A 14,404-nucleotide genomic window follows, 5' to 3' on the forward strand; every position below is an offset into this window, starting at 1 on the left:
TCTCCCCAATCTGGAGACCAGCAGCCCCCATCACTGACCTGAGCTGATTCTGGCTTTCTATGGCATAGCAGCCAGGTATGGAGGGGGCACTTTTGACTGTAAGAAGTGGATCCCCACCACCACCATGAGGGCAGTGGTCTCTAGACATCGTCTCCTCAGCCCTCGCCCACCCCTCCTTACTGCTCAGGAGTTAACACAATGAATCGGTGTGCATAGGTACCAAGCCCACCTAGTCCATCATCACACCCCACTATTCAAGGGACTGGACCCCCTGACTTCCAGCGCATCCCACTGTGTATTAGAAACTGGCCCCCCTGATTTTCAGCACACCCCACTGTGGATTAGAGACGCGCTGACTTCTAGCACACCCCACTGTGCATTAGAGACTGCCCCCCGACTTCTAGCGCACCCACTGTGCATTAGAGACTGGCCCCCGACTTCTAGTACACCCCACTGTGCATTAGAGACTGGCCCCCCGACATCTAGCACACCCCACTGTGCATTAGAGACTGGCCCGACTTCTAGCACACCCCACTGTGCATTAGGGAGCGGGACTTGCAGGCATGTTCACTCTTTATTCAGTAGCAGGGCAGGAGACAGAAGGACAGACAGCATTCAGTTTGTTCTGAGGGGGGAGGTGGACAGCACAGGTGAGGGGTAAGGTTTGTAGGAAAGGCCAAAGGTGCTAGGGTCAAGGGGAGGTCACTCTGAAACCAAGGGTGGGCCCTGGTGGCCGGCCTCATGCGACTGAGTGCCATGCCCAGGTCAGCTCCCCCCTGAAACTACCAGTTTCCTACGGAAAGACCCAGGCCTCTGGAGCTGACCATGGAGTCCTGAGCACCTGAGGCCAGACCAGGCGGTGAGCCCTGGTGCCAAGGGGAGCACTCTGGAAAGAGCCGCACCCAGGCTGGTGTGCGGCAGGCATGTGCCAGTGCCAGGCGCTGGGGGTGGGTGTAGGGAAGGGGCAGAGTGGTGCTGTCGGGGGAGGGGGGCGGTGGGGCCCACACCCTGGCCTTGGGCACTCAGTCCTTCAGCTGGGACACTTCGTACAGGTAGGCGCCCAGCATCTTTGTCCCCTCGATGTAGTTGTGTCTGTGGAGAAGAGAAGAGACCATGTTGTCAGGGGTGGGGGGACAGCTCTCCTGGTGTGCAGCCCACCCGCCCCCTTCATTATATCCCCATGCCCCAAGGCTTCAACTTGGGTTAATTACAGCTGGTGATAGCAAGTTGGAGACGTGCATTTTTTTTTTAATTTGGGGGAAGGCAGAATGACAACTGGAATAGTCCCTACCCGACCCATCACCCTGAGGGGCCCTGTGTCCCTGTCCTCCTGGACAATTCCAGATAGGACTCCCCGTCCTGAATGGGCCACCCCTCCGCCAGAGCCCACACACTGCCCGTCTGTGGGCGTCAGGCTTGTGGGTCTAGGAGTAGCAAGGGATACCCAGGGGTGCCTGCAGCAGCGCTGAGCGGGCCTCCCCTGCACTCCCTCCCCACCCTGTCAGTGCCGGGGCCGCACCTGTTGAGTTTCTCGTTCTGGGAGTGGGCTCCGTCATCGGCAGAGCCCACAGGCAGCAGCATGACGTTCTTGCCCGTGGCCTCCTGGAAGGTCAGTGTCACAGGGATGCTGCCACCCTCCCGGGTCAGGTCAGGCTCCACGCCAAACACTGTGGGTGGGGCAAACAGAATGGTCAGCCTGCAGCACCATGGGCCTGTCATGTGACTCCCACTTGGAGCCCAGACCCTACAAGGGGCCACCTGGGACAGAACTGCCCCTGGTCAGGGGTGTAAGCATGCCCCCCCTGCCCCCAGAGCCAGGCTCCCTGTCTGCAAGTGACGCCCACCTGTCCTCAGCGCCCGCCTGCCAGCCAGGTAGTGGGGGTGGTTGAAGTCCGACACCCAGGGCTTCCCGCCGTGGCCCATGGTCACCTTGAACTTGTTAGGGCTCTGCAGCTCCGCAAACTTCTTGGTCAGGTAGCTGGTAACCTAGGAGGCCGAGGGCAAAGACCAGGTGGTATGAGGCCAGCACTCAGCCTGGGCCTGCCTGCGGCCAGCAGTCCAGTCGAGCCTCAGACCCTGCACCCTGAACTCTCCAGGGCCAAGGATGAAATCGACATTGTGTCCAACTCTGTAGCTCTTGGCTGTGCACACAGCCCAGGTCTAGCTCCCCTTAGACCCGGGGGGACATGGGGGGAGGGACAGATGCTGGCTTCGTTCCTCCCTGCTCCTTGTCAGGAGCTGAGGGTTCCCAGATGGGTACTGAGGCAGGCCACCCGGGGACCTGGCACAGGTCATCTGGAGACTCAGCAGTGACAGGTTGGTATGGGAGCTGGCTTATCAATGTGCCCTGAATCAGTAACATCATCCAGGTCTACATGGTAGCCCAAACCCTGGTCACTACCCAGAGCCGCTCCTGAGAGACCCCTCCTCCCGGTCTCCAGACCCCAGGCCCCGCCTACCTGCTCGTTGACGGCCTCTGGTGTCATGTCAGGCACAAGGCGGATAGAGAACTTGCCCACCACTTTGCGGGGAATGACAGTCTTGGCCCCGGCCCCAGAGAAGGCGCCTTCGATGCCATGCAGGGACAGTGATGGGTACCGCCAGCGGTGCATCAGAATGTCTTTCTGTGGGAGGTGGATGCCTGGGTCTCCCACTGGCCACACAGGCCTCCCGCCATAGGGTGCTGAGCACCTGGTCTCATCCCGCCCCAGCCTGAGGCTGCAGCCGGACCAGCCCGGAGCTGTATGAACGTGGTCCCTGCTGAGGACCCTGCACAGCGGACAACCCCCTACTCTCCCACAACACTGCCTCTGATCCCCCAGTACGCAGACCCAGGGACGCCCTGCCAGAGGCACCTTGGAGTTGTGCAGGAGGGTCTGGGCACCCACGTCCTTGGAGTACTCGATGATGTCAAAGTCGATATTGTCATAGAGCGCCAGCTCCTCGTCCGTCACGGGTGCCACCGCCTCGTTGATGCCGGGGATAAGGATCTTGCCCCTGCGGTCCACCAAGGAGCCTGGGGGTGGGGCGGCTTCAGTCAGCACAGGGACTGGACGGGCCCGCTGCACACGCTGGAGCCCCTGCCCTGTCCTGCCTCAGCACTCACCCATCAGCGTGATGAGGTCGGTCATGGCCTCGTGCACGGAGCCCCCATATACACCTGAGTGCAGGTCCTTATCGCTGCACTCCACCTGAGGACAGAGGGGGCTCGTGGGGGCCCGGCTCCAAAAGGGGCCAGAGAGGCTGCAGAGACAGCAGCCTCTGCACGGACAGCAGCCCTGGGGGAGGGGAGACCCTAGACGACCCGTCCCTCTTCAGGTACCATGAGGCAGGGAGGTAAGGCAGACAGATGAAAGAGCTCTGCAGCCATTTTGAGGGGGAAGGCTGAGGCCACCTTGGCTGGAGATCCCCAGCAGCCACTGTCCTGACCTCTGGGGCTACTGGGGGGGGATGCACTTCTTGGCCCTGAGCCCTGAGACTCAAAGCTTCATGGCTTTCCTCTCTGAGGGGCAGGGACTGAATGCTTAAGGGACAACCACTCTGTGGGGCTGAAGCCGCAGTGTGACAAGCCTTCCCTGGGCTCCGGGCTAAAGGCTGCGGGAAGGCGCTTGGGGAGCCCTTCTCAGGCACGGCACCTCCATGAAGAAGTAGCAGATGCCCCGCAGGCCGTAGGTGACGCACGGCTTCTTCTTGCCCAGCCAGTAGTTGTCGGAGATGCAGACGTAGTCTACGCCCTTGAAGAAGGTGTCCTTCCTGGCGAAGATGAGCTCGTCCAGCCCCTCAGAGCCCGACTCCTCCATGCCCTCCAGGCAGAAGCGCACGTTGACCGGGATCTCCTGCCGAGGGATTGCGGGTTCCCAACACGAAGCTTCTGGGGCAAGTGCCCCTCACCCTGCCCTCCCCTCCATACAGAGGCAGCAAGCCTTCCCGCTTCCAGGACCTGCCTCTTAACGGCGAGTCCCGTCCCTGCTCATGAGAACTACAACCAATGCCTAGAGCCCAGAAACAGAGGCCCCACCCCGTACTCCCTGCCATGTGGATGCTACTCAGAGCAAGTGCACACTAGCCCCTCGGGGCTGCCGAGGCCAGAGGCAGCCAGTCTCAGTTTTCTCTCCTGTAGCTGGCAGGGTGTGTGTGGGGGAGAAAGGCAAGCAAACTACCCAACTTTCAATTAGCAGGGGAGTGCTTAACCCCAACACCCTGGGCTCCTGTTTGACATCTCCCAACTGCAAACACACTGGCACAGATCACGGCGACTCTACAGAATGGGGCAGAATGTCCCTGGGGGTTCCTGAGACCTTCACTCTTTACGGGAGCAGAGAAGCCTCATCTTCCTCTTGTGGGGCAGCAGGTGGTTTTGAACTGCTGACTTTGAGGTCACCACTGTGCCACCAGGGGCTCCTCCTTTTGGGCATAGGAGCCCCTAAACCGTGTAAAGAGTGGCTCCACACAGGTTCCCAGGCCGCCAGTCTGGTTGCAGACAGCCTCACTTTTCCCCTGGGGAGCGGCTGGAGGTTTGAACTGCCCACCCTGAGTTTCCCAAGCGCTGGGCAAGGTGAGATGCAGTTGGGCATCATGGCCCTCCCGTGAGATGAGCTGTGGGGGCCAGGCAGCTAACTCACTGAGAAGATGGTGGGAGGTCCCACTGTGCCCAGAGGTGCTGCATCAGAAAGGCCTGCAATCTGTTTGAAAACCAGGCGGGGAAATCCCTGTGGACCGCAGTGCTGACTGGGCAGAGCCACCAGGAGTCAGTGCCATCCCAGGCACACAGGCCCGGGAGGGGACAAGGGAGGGGGCAGAGCCCCCTTGCTTACAGGGGCAAGAGGGGGGGAGTGCCGAATAGAGACCCTGCAATGCTGACTGAGCACCCATTGCATGGGTCACACCCACGTGTAGGTCACACCATCTGGGTATCAGCATCTTTGGCCACCTGTGAAACAATTTCAGTGCCTCACGTATGCTCGGCATCCCTGGGCTGAGTCCCCTGTGTAGGCGTTAGCTAGGGCGGGCTGAGGCCCACCTCTCAGGCCTTGACCGCAGGAGCTGTTCTGTGAGCAGTGTCCGCACCTGGTTTGTTTTCTGGAAAGCTTCCAGTGCGTTCATCCATCCGGCCACCGGACCCTTGTCGTCTGTGGAGCCTCGCCCATACAGCTTCCCTGGGAACAGGGGTGGGGTGGGTAGATGAGGTGCCTGCACAGGTACCCCAGGTTAGGGGAAACAGCCTGGGGGGGTTCGACCCGAGGGGCCAACTGAGCCATATACCCCTGTCATCAGCCTGGGTCCCTACATCCTGGGACCACCTTGGTTCTTCCCTGCTTTGTGGGAGCAGCCCAGGGCTTCCATGCCGGACTGTATGATAGACTGACTTACCAGAAGCAGCCTGAGGCAAGGGGAGAGGGAGTGGGAGTGGGGCCCGGGTCAGAAGCAGGAACCCTATCTCGACCCCGGTCTGAGGACGGTGCAGAAGACTCTCAGATCACCCTGGAAGCGTAAGGGCTGCCCATCCCCATCTGTCCCCTCCAGCCCGGCTCCAGGCCAGGGGCAGGCACCCTCCTCCCTCCAATGACCTGGTGACCCAAGGGCTGAGCCCTCTCGAGAAAGCCACCTTTCTGCATTCCATGTCAGCTTAGATTTTTCAACAGGACCCAGTCCAGAAGAGGCTGGCTCAAGGCCACGGTGGCCTCAGAAACTCTCCTGATGATTTTTCACCAATGCTGCCTTAGCCGAGAGCCCTGTGGTGAGTGCCTGGCGCAGGCGGAGTGGGACACTACCTGGTCCTGCACCATGCTCATCCTCTTTATGTCTGGGCTAAAGACTACAACAACCCTCCCATCCCTTCAAACTGGAATCTAGAACCTGGACATCGGGCCCATTCCACCAGGCAGGGCTCTCCCTGCCAGCCCTCAGGACAGCAGCCATTGACCAAGGCACTTTGCAAAGATGAACACAATTCCATCCCTACCCTCCAGGGTTTTGCTTGAGGTGAGGGTGGGAGATAGCATCTTGCATCTTGGTGGGGGGCAGGGGGTAAGTCTATGAGGAGGGTGTGTCTATTGGTCTGACCTTGTCTCCTCAGCGGTTACTAGGGGACTAGGAGACCTGGGGACAGGGGACAGGTTTGGGGGACTGAGGGAGCGGGGGATGGGCAGAGCCTCAGGCCAATGAGGGCATGATCCATGTGAAAGAAGGCACCTCAAAACCCCTCAAACCAAACCCATGTCTTGGAGCAAATTCAGACCCATGTGGACCCATAGCGAGGAGCAGAATAGCCCCTGGGGGCTCCCAAGGCTTGAGTCTCTATGGCAACGACAGGCTCCTCTTTCTCCTTCAGGGTGAGTGCTGACCTTGCTGACCCCCGTGGGGCTGCAGTGTGGCACGTGTCAGGTGGCCACGGGTCACTTTCTGGTTATAGGTAAAGTCAGAGATGACCTGAGCAGGAAAGGTCGGAGCCCAGAGGCTCCTGGAGACCTTTGGGGCTGTCTGGGGGTCAAAGGCCCCAGGGCCTGGCTCCTACCCTCGAGCCCCAGGCCTGGGTCCCAGGAACGTCACTGACATGCAGGGCTGTCTCAGGGCTGCGGGGATGGGGCGGCTCCTACCATCGCGCTCGGTCAGTGTGAAGGGCTCGCTGTCCCAGCCATCCTCCAGGGCGGCCGGCTGCACGTCCAGGTGCCCGTAGACACACACCGTCTTCTTCTTGGGGTCCGAGCCCAGCTTGCCCAGCAGGACGGGGGGGAGGGGTATCTCGGAGCCGTCAGGGAGCTGGATGTCAGAAGGACAGACCGGGAGGTCAGTGCTGAAGCTATTTCCATTCGTCCTCCATGCAGAGCGTACATTGATTGTCATTCTGCCCTCAATTAGCAAAGCTGCCAGCTGGGGGCGACCATGTAGGGCAGGGCAGGGTAGGGCTGGCCCAGGTACCATCTTTACAGAAGCCGGCGGCCTCTCTTTAAGCCTGAGGAGCGGCTGGTATTTTGAACCCACCGAGCCACCCCAGCTCCTGGTAAAGCTTCCCCAAACGTCCTGCCAGTGAGTTGGTTCCAATTCACAGTAACCCTATAGGACAAGGTGGGGGGTGGGGGTCCCTGTGGGCTCCCGAGACCATAACTCTCTGTAGGAGTAGAAAACCTCATCTTGGTCCCATAGAGTGGCTGGTGGTTTAGAACTGCGTACCTTGCAGTTGGCAGACCACGCCCATGTAACCACTGCACCTCTAAGACCCATGTAACAAAACTTTACCTTCCTATCATCCAGAACACACCCGCTGAGTGATGTGCCCCATCACCTGCAGTCAGGTGAGCCACAGAAGGTGACGGAACAGACCATGGAGGTAGCCTGGGAATGAGGCTCAGTGAGCTATTTCCTGCAGCAACGGCACGCTGCTGGTATGAACTGCCGCCGGAGAGTGGGAAAGTCCAGTGGGCACTGGGGTTGAGCGGCACTGCACTGAGATTTGAGGGGGCAGCTCCTGAGCTTTGTTCTCAGGCCTCAAGCCCTTGAGATTCAATGGGAGCAGGGCACAGAACGGCAGTTTGGGCTCTTTCTAGCTACAAGTGGAGGCTCATCAACTTTTATCCCCAAAGGGGCCCGGGCCCTGGAACAAGAGTCCTGGTGGCATAGTAGTAGCTATACATGGGGTTGCAATCTGCTAGGTCAGCAGTTCGAAACCACCAGCCACTCTGCTTTCTACTCCCATGGAGTCAGAGTCTCAGAAACTCACTGGGGCGGTTCTACCCTGTCCAAGAGTTGCCATGAGTCGGCTTGGCTTGATGGAAGTGGGCTTGGTTTCGGGCTTAAGGGGCTCTGGGTGTGAGTGGATAAGGGGCTGGGTTGCTAACTTCAAGGTCAGCACTTCAAACCCACTAGTTGCTCCCTGAGCAGAAGAACCTGTCCCTCTGTTACAGGGCATTTTTGGTTTTCATGGGACTTTGGTCTTTGCCAACTTCCACAGTAAGCCCACGGTCTAGACCTTGAAAAGAGAACCACCATGTCCCAGTCCAGCTGTGGAAAAGGCCCCACAGCCCATGCAAACACGGCAAATAGGGCAGTGACAAGGTGCCACAAGCAAAGAGTGGGGAGGGGGCTTCCACAGGATGGGGAGAGGGAGATGAACCCCGCGGAGGCTCTCAGAAGGGATAGCATGAAATATACCCACATTCAAAAAACACTATATCCCGAGGGGCCCTGGGGGCATAGTGGGCTACCAGGTGGCAGCAGGATGGACACCCCTGAAAAGAACCAACACTAAAATCTGAACCACTGCCGTCTCTTCCATTTGGACTCACAACGACCATCTCCAATCTCTTGAGCATCCCATGGGGCAGAGTGGAAGCGCTCCTCGGGGTTTCCAAGACTAAATCTTTTCAGGAGTAAATTGCCTCTTCTTTTGCCCTTCGTGTGGCTGTGGGCTCGAACTGCTGGCTCCAAGGAGTGTGTGACCTACCACACCACCGGGGTTCCTTCCCACTAAAGCTAAATCAAAAGCAAACCCGCTGCTATGACAACGAGCCTACAGGACAGAGAGGATCCCCAGTGGTGTGGCGGTCACGAGTTGAGCTGCTAACCCGTAAGCAGGTTGGAACCACCAGCTGCTCCACAGGACACAGAAGAGGCTCCTATAAAGATTTGCTGCCTCAGTTCTGTGGGGTTGCTATCTGGAGGAATCCACTTGATAGCTGTGGGTTTGGTTTGGAGTGAGTGACACCCCCCTACACACACACACACACACACACACACACACACACCCCACAGGGTTTTCAAGGCTGTAAACCTTCATGGAGGCAGGCAGCCTCACTGTTCTCCCACTGGAAGGTTAGTGGTTTTGAACCGCCGACCTTGTGATTAGCAGTCGTTGGTAACTTTTTTTATTTAATGTGCGAGCTTTATATCAGGAAGTAATTACATATCAGGAACATATTCCAACCCAGTCCAACTCAAGTCCAATACAATCCATAAGTCCCTTTTCAGACTCACACAGCCACATGCAATGATGCAGAATGCAGTAATATCACAGGCCAGGGGGTGCAGTCATGTGGATCCAGTAGCAGTAGTAACAATTCCACAGTTCTGGCAACAACTGGGTTCAGAAAGCAGAGAGAAGGGGGGAGGTTTCCAGGGCACTACTTATGAGAAGGCCACGCCCACATGGAGGCATCATCATGCTGTGACCTGACTGACAGGTTGAATAACCCCCAGAGTTTTACATGAGATTATGTAACTACCATAAGAGGGTATTAACAAGCTGTTCATAATTTTGTGGGGCATCATAGATGTTATGGTTACAAAATAAAATACCTCCTTTTAAAAAAGGTATAGAAAACGGAAGCGGTCAACGTTACAATGCTGCGATTGGTTTTTTAAATACTTTGGGGGCAAATAGCATGTGAAGCAAATATGGCAGAATGCTAAAGTCACAACCACTGAGTCAATTGTGACTCTATCAGACAGGGTAGCAGGAACATGATCATGGGTCGCTCTCGAATAACCTTCGGCACCTCTCCTCCCTGGAGAAAAACGCCAAGAACCACAGCCCCTGTTCTCGTTCCAGCAGGAGAAATGGCACTGCATTGCCAGTGTCTGAAGCAGCCCTCCTGTCTCCGGTAAAGCCAGGCCAGTTCTCTGATCCCGAAGATCCATTCAGAACATGCTGTACCCTGTTCACTCTCCCGAGGGTGGGGCCTGCTCGTTGTGGGGGAATTTGGATGAGTGATGGTGGAGGGCAAGCAGAACATAGCTGATTCTGCCTTCAACATCCTTTTGTCTCACGTGTGTCATATCCCACCCACCCGCCCCCAGTCTGTGCCCCCATACCTTCTGCTTCCCGATATCCACCAGCTCCACGGAGCCTCCAAGCTTGGTGATGTCGGCGGCCGCCACCTCCATCATTCTCTTGATCTCTCCCCTCTTCTCGGGCCACGCCGACACGCTCTGGATGGCCACCCATTCCTTCAGTTTCTGTGTGTGGGGAAGCAGCAGAGGTGGGGCTGGAGAAGGCAGCCTGCAGGGGGCAGAGAGGCTGGTCCCCACCCCGCTGGCCAACCAGGGGGCAGTCAGTGACCAGCAGCCCACCATGCTCACTTTCTGTTCTGAGATCTGAGACCATCCTAGTTGCTTGAGTCGCTTGACGGGGTGCCCAGGGCAGCAGCAGCCGGAGCAGGATTTTTAACCCCAAGGCCAGAGGTGAAGGTACAGAAAGTGTTCCCGCCCGCCCTGCGGCACAGCAGCCAGAAGGAAAGTGAAAGCCAGCCAGTCCGAAGAGCACATCAGCCATGTGTCCTCTCACAGTGGTCACAGTCCCCAAGGTTTCATTTCTTCATCTAAAACTGGTCTGAGAAAACCATCAACACATGACCTAAACCTAAAGCCCCAAGGGGATCTGTATATAACCCAGCAGTGAGTCCTTGAAGCATCCTGGAGCCATGAACTGGACAGGATAAGTTGCATACTGGTCCTGAGGCCTGTGATGCCCCAGCACCAGGAAGTGCTTGGGAGGAGACACCCCCACCCCTCATTTTATCTGCTTAGCGTGGCTGTCCTAGACATCTTCACTGGGTCCTGGGGCAAAAAGCCACCGGGATAACTTCTGCTGCAACATGGAGAGGAGGGGATGGTCCCATGACCAGTTCCGTCTCTTTGAGCAGCACTCAGGTGGGCTCCCGGTGTCCCTGGGGTGTGCCTCAGAGCAGGGCGCAGGCCTACCTTCACGTAGGAGTCCTGGTTCTCGTCAATGTACCGGAACAGATCCTGGAGGGCTGACATCTCGCTGGCTCACAGGGCTGGCTGCTCCTAAGAGGAAGGGCAGTGTATGTGCGTGAGGCCAGCAGGGCTGAAGAGCACTTAAAAGTGAAACCCCGCCTTCAGGGTGGGGTCAGCATTGTGACAGGATCACGAGAATCATCCAGGAAGTGATGGGGTAGTTCTCCAGGAGGTGGCTGGGCCTGAGGCTCCCAGGGTGACAGGCCATGTGCCACCTGATCAGGACCCAGAGCGTAACCTGCTCCCAGGACAATGGCTTCTGGGCCACAGCAGCCATGTCCACCATCAGCTTCCAAGATCCACACAGAGGCGGAGCGACCCCAAGAGCACACCTCTCCAGGGAGTAAGCAGACCCAGCGCCTGGGCCACCATGCTGCTCACCTCATTAATCCTGGCAAAGCAGGTTGGTTCTGCCAGGGGCTCTCCTCCACTCCTCGAGCCCTGCTGCCCTCCCCAGGGCCAGAGTCATGAGATGGGCCCCCTGTATACGCCCCACTGGAGCCACATCCAATTATGTAATAAAGGCAAGGTGCCAGGTTGCACAAAAGAAAACATTGTCCTTTCAGAATAAAGGGCAGCTGCCCTGGAGTGTGGAGATGAAGGTTCCTGGAGAGTAACGGGGTAAATGCAGGATCCCTGGTGACATATTGGTTATGTGATGGGCTGTGATCCCCAAGATCTGCAGTTCGAAAACACCAGCTGCTCGTTGGGAGTGAGATGAGGTTTTCTACTTCCGTACAGTGACAGTCACAGAAACTCACAGGGGCAGTTCTACCATGTCCTATAGGGCCTCCATGAGCGGTCACTGACTGGGAGGCCGGGAGCTTGGTTTTGGCTTTGAAGGGGTAGGCACTGGTGAGAGGGGACTGAGACTTGGGTGAACACCTGCCACTGCACACAGGGTCCCCATGCGGCCCTCTCCTCAATGATGAAGAAACGCCCACACCTGGCTTCCAGTCTGAGTGCCATATTAGAGTTTAAAGTCTGACCACTACGTTTGCAAAAGGCTTCCGGTAACAGTGAAAACCCCAAATCCAATTTTGAGTCTCTACGTGGATTGAATCTGCATAGCATTCACATCTACTCGTTGGCAGCGAGTGAGTTTGGAGTTGAATTCCTTCAGCCTTTCAGCCATCGAAGTGACTTCCCTTTGCCCTCAGGCCAGTGTGAGAAAGTGGACTGCTACCACCACGTCTTAGCTAGTCGAGAGAGGGGCAGCCAAGCTTTGGCACCTTGCCCCAGTGTGTCTTTGATGGAATTTTGGGATTCTGGGTGGCTCGGCCATGAGTCACATCCTGAGGACCCTGAGCGCAGGGCACTGGGCCACTGTTGCCCACTTTTCTGTCTCACACTCACGGCTCCATTCCTGATCTGCGATAGTTTCCTTTGGTCTCAAGGCCACGTCCTGTTTACGCTTGGCCATCACTGTGACCTCCTGCTGCTGGCCGCCCTCCACAGGAGGAGGTGTCTTTAAGATTTCAGGGGTGTTCTCTGCAAATTTCACTGGAGATGTGGAATCTCTTTTGTCCCCTACAGTAGTACAAACCACCAAAACGGGCAGACAATTCCTATCGGCCCAGGGGGAGACGTTTCCCCATGGGTGCATCCCTACAAAAGGCCCTTAGCCCTGATGGCACACTGGCTAAAGTGTTTGGTTGCTAATTTAAAAGATGGCCATTCAGGTCCACCAGCTGCTCCCTAGATGGAGCAGTCTGCTTCTGCTTCAGTAAAACACATGATCTTGGGCAGGTCTACCCTGTCCCTGTGGGGTCATATGAGGCAGTGAGCTTAGGGGTCCCACAGCCGTAAATGTCAGGAAGACAAGACAGGGAGGGCCTCAACCAGGTGGGTCTTCACACAGCACTGGGGTGAACCTCTGGAATCCAACCTCAACAGTGCAGATGGTTCAGAACCAGGCTGCTGTAGACCAATCTGGTGGCTAGTCTTGCCTGTCTCAACTCCAGTTCTACGTTAGCTGGGGGTGCTAGGGACCCCACCCTGAAACTGTTCAGCTGTACCCTCCCCAGTTCTTGGTGCCCCCTAAAAGCCAGGAGGCCCTGGAGCCCCACTTGGGCCAAGAGCAAGTATCCAGCACTCCTCTCACTGAGGGCGAGTCCTTCATGTGGGGCTTTCAGAAGGCTGGTCTAGGACATGTGTGTGGGGTCCCTCTGAGGTCCAGGGTTTCCTCTACATAGGGGGCTCACTGAGGATCTGGGGTCTAAGGACGCCTGGATGGGGCTCCAGAGTGACAGCAGATGGGGACAGGAGGCTCTCCGAATAGGGAAGCCTGAGAGGAGGTCTGGGGAAATCTATCCGGGCAGGGGTTCCAGTGTACATGGCCGGCCACCAGGGCTAGCGCGGACCCCGGGCTCCCCTCCCCACTGACCCCTGAGCTCTCGGTGGCCGGCGGCCAGCGTCCCGGACCACGGCTCCCATTGTCCGGCCTGAAGCCGGACAGAGAGCGCTCCCGGACCCCAGGTCGGGTCCGTGCTGCAGCCGCGCCTGAAGCCGGGCCCCCAGGCTCCCTACCCCGAATCCGCGCTCCGCTCCGCCCGGCCCGCGGCCGCTTACCCCAGCAGGTGAGACACCGCTTCCGCACCACGCGGCCGGCCCCGCCCCGCGGCCACACCATCCACCAATTCCCGGCCGCGGTCGGGGCTGACGTCGCCCCGTCTCCGGGACGCGCGGCGTCCATTCGCGGGCGGGGCGTCGGGTCCTGGGAGGTTAGGGGATGAGTACGGGGGGGGGGGGGGGGGGGGGAGGGCGGGGGGAAGACAAGGGGACTGGGGACCAGGGTGCGGGTGCACTTCGGGAGCGCCTGTCGGGGTGCTGACCGTGGTGCTCGTCCAGCTGATTGTCCCAAAGCTGGGGACCCTGCCGCGCTCCCCATCACGAATGTCTGGCCAAAGTGGTCCATTCAGGGGCTTCACCTGCACGGTTTCCGGAGCAGAAGCGTCCAGTGTTGACTAGGCAACCGTAACTGTCAGTTTTAATGACAATGTCATTCTCAAAAAAGCTCCCACAAATGTTACAAATTACCCACAAATTACCACAGTGTTATGGGGAAAACATCAGGAACTTTACAAAACCAGGAACTAGAAAAACAGCAGTCAGTGCCTGCTCCTATCACGTGCAGAGGAAATGCCATAGATCTGAAACTTCATTGTAAATGGGTCCATGCCAATTACCACAATGTAGGGGAAAAAATCAGGAACGTTGACAAAACCAGGAGCTAGAAAAACATCCGTCAGTGCTTGCTCCTATCACGTGCAGAGGAAATGCCATAGATCTGAAACTTCATTGTAAATGGGTCCTAAGGACGGCCGCAGTCCAAAGTCAAAGGACACAGTGCATGGAGCAGATCTGCTGCAGAAGACTTTAACCTGTTCGAGACCAAAGATACCACTTGAGGAAGAAGGTGTGCCTGCTCTAGGCCATGCTATTTTAAATCGCCTCATCTGGAACTGAAAGCTGAGTAAAGGATAGTGCATTTGAACTATGTTGATGGCAAAGAATATTGACAATGGACTTCGGACTGCCAGAAGAACATACACATCTGACAGAAGGGCTGAGGATTCGAATAAATGACAGCCCCTACAATGTCTTGATAATTTAAAAGAGTATTCACTTATAACTGGACTGCTGGAATCTA

General features: G+C 57.3%; 1 protein-coding gene across 2 annotated transcripts; it reads right to left on the bottom strand.

The window, feature by feature from the left end:
- Positions 1-555: 555 nt before the first annotated feature.
- CNDP2 (carnosine dipeptidase 2) lies at positions 556-13,397 on the bottom strand. Of its 2 annotated transcripts, none has more exons than XM_075532870.1 (12): positions 13,324-13,397; positions 10,696-10,782; positions 9,808-9,951; positions 6,597-6,759; positions 5,068-5,156; positions 3,636-3,836; positions 3,107-3,191; positions 2,856-3,016; positions 2,460-2,624; positions 1,845-1,986; positions 1,520-1,667; positions 556-1,092 (listed from the first exon to the last, which is right to left on the bottom strand). In XM_075532870.1, exons 2-12 carry the CDS (start codon positions 10,753-10,755, stop codon positions 1,023-1,025), a joined length of 1,428 nt encoding a protein of 475 aa, XP_075388985.1. In that variant the 5' UTR covers positions 10,756-10,782; positions 13,324-13,397; the 3' UTR covers positions 556-1,022. The 2 variants fall into 2 exon arrangements, with proteins under 2 accessions (XP_075388985.1, XP_075388984.1); XM_075532869.1 differs by having other exon boundaries at positions 13,282-13,341.
- Between the last annotated feature and the right edge of the window lie 1,007 nt (positions 13,398-14,404).

Source organism: Tenrec ecaudatus, chromosome 15 (genome assembly GCF_050624435.1).
Source record: "Tenrec ecaudatus isolate mTenEca1 chromosome 15, mTenEca1.hap1, whole genome shotgun sequence".
Classification (NCBI taxonomy): domain Eukaryota; kingdom Metazoa; phylum Chordata; class Mammalia; order Afrosoricida; family Tenrecidae; genus Tenrec; species Tenrec ecaudatus.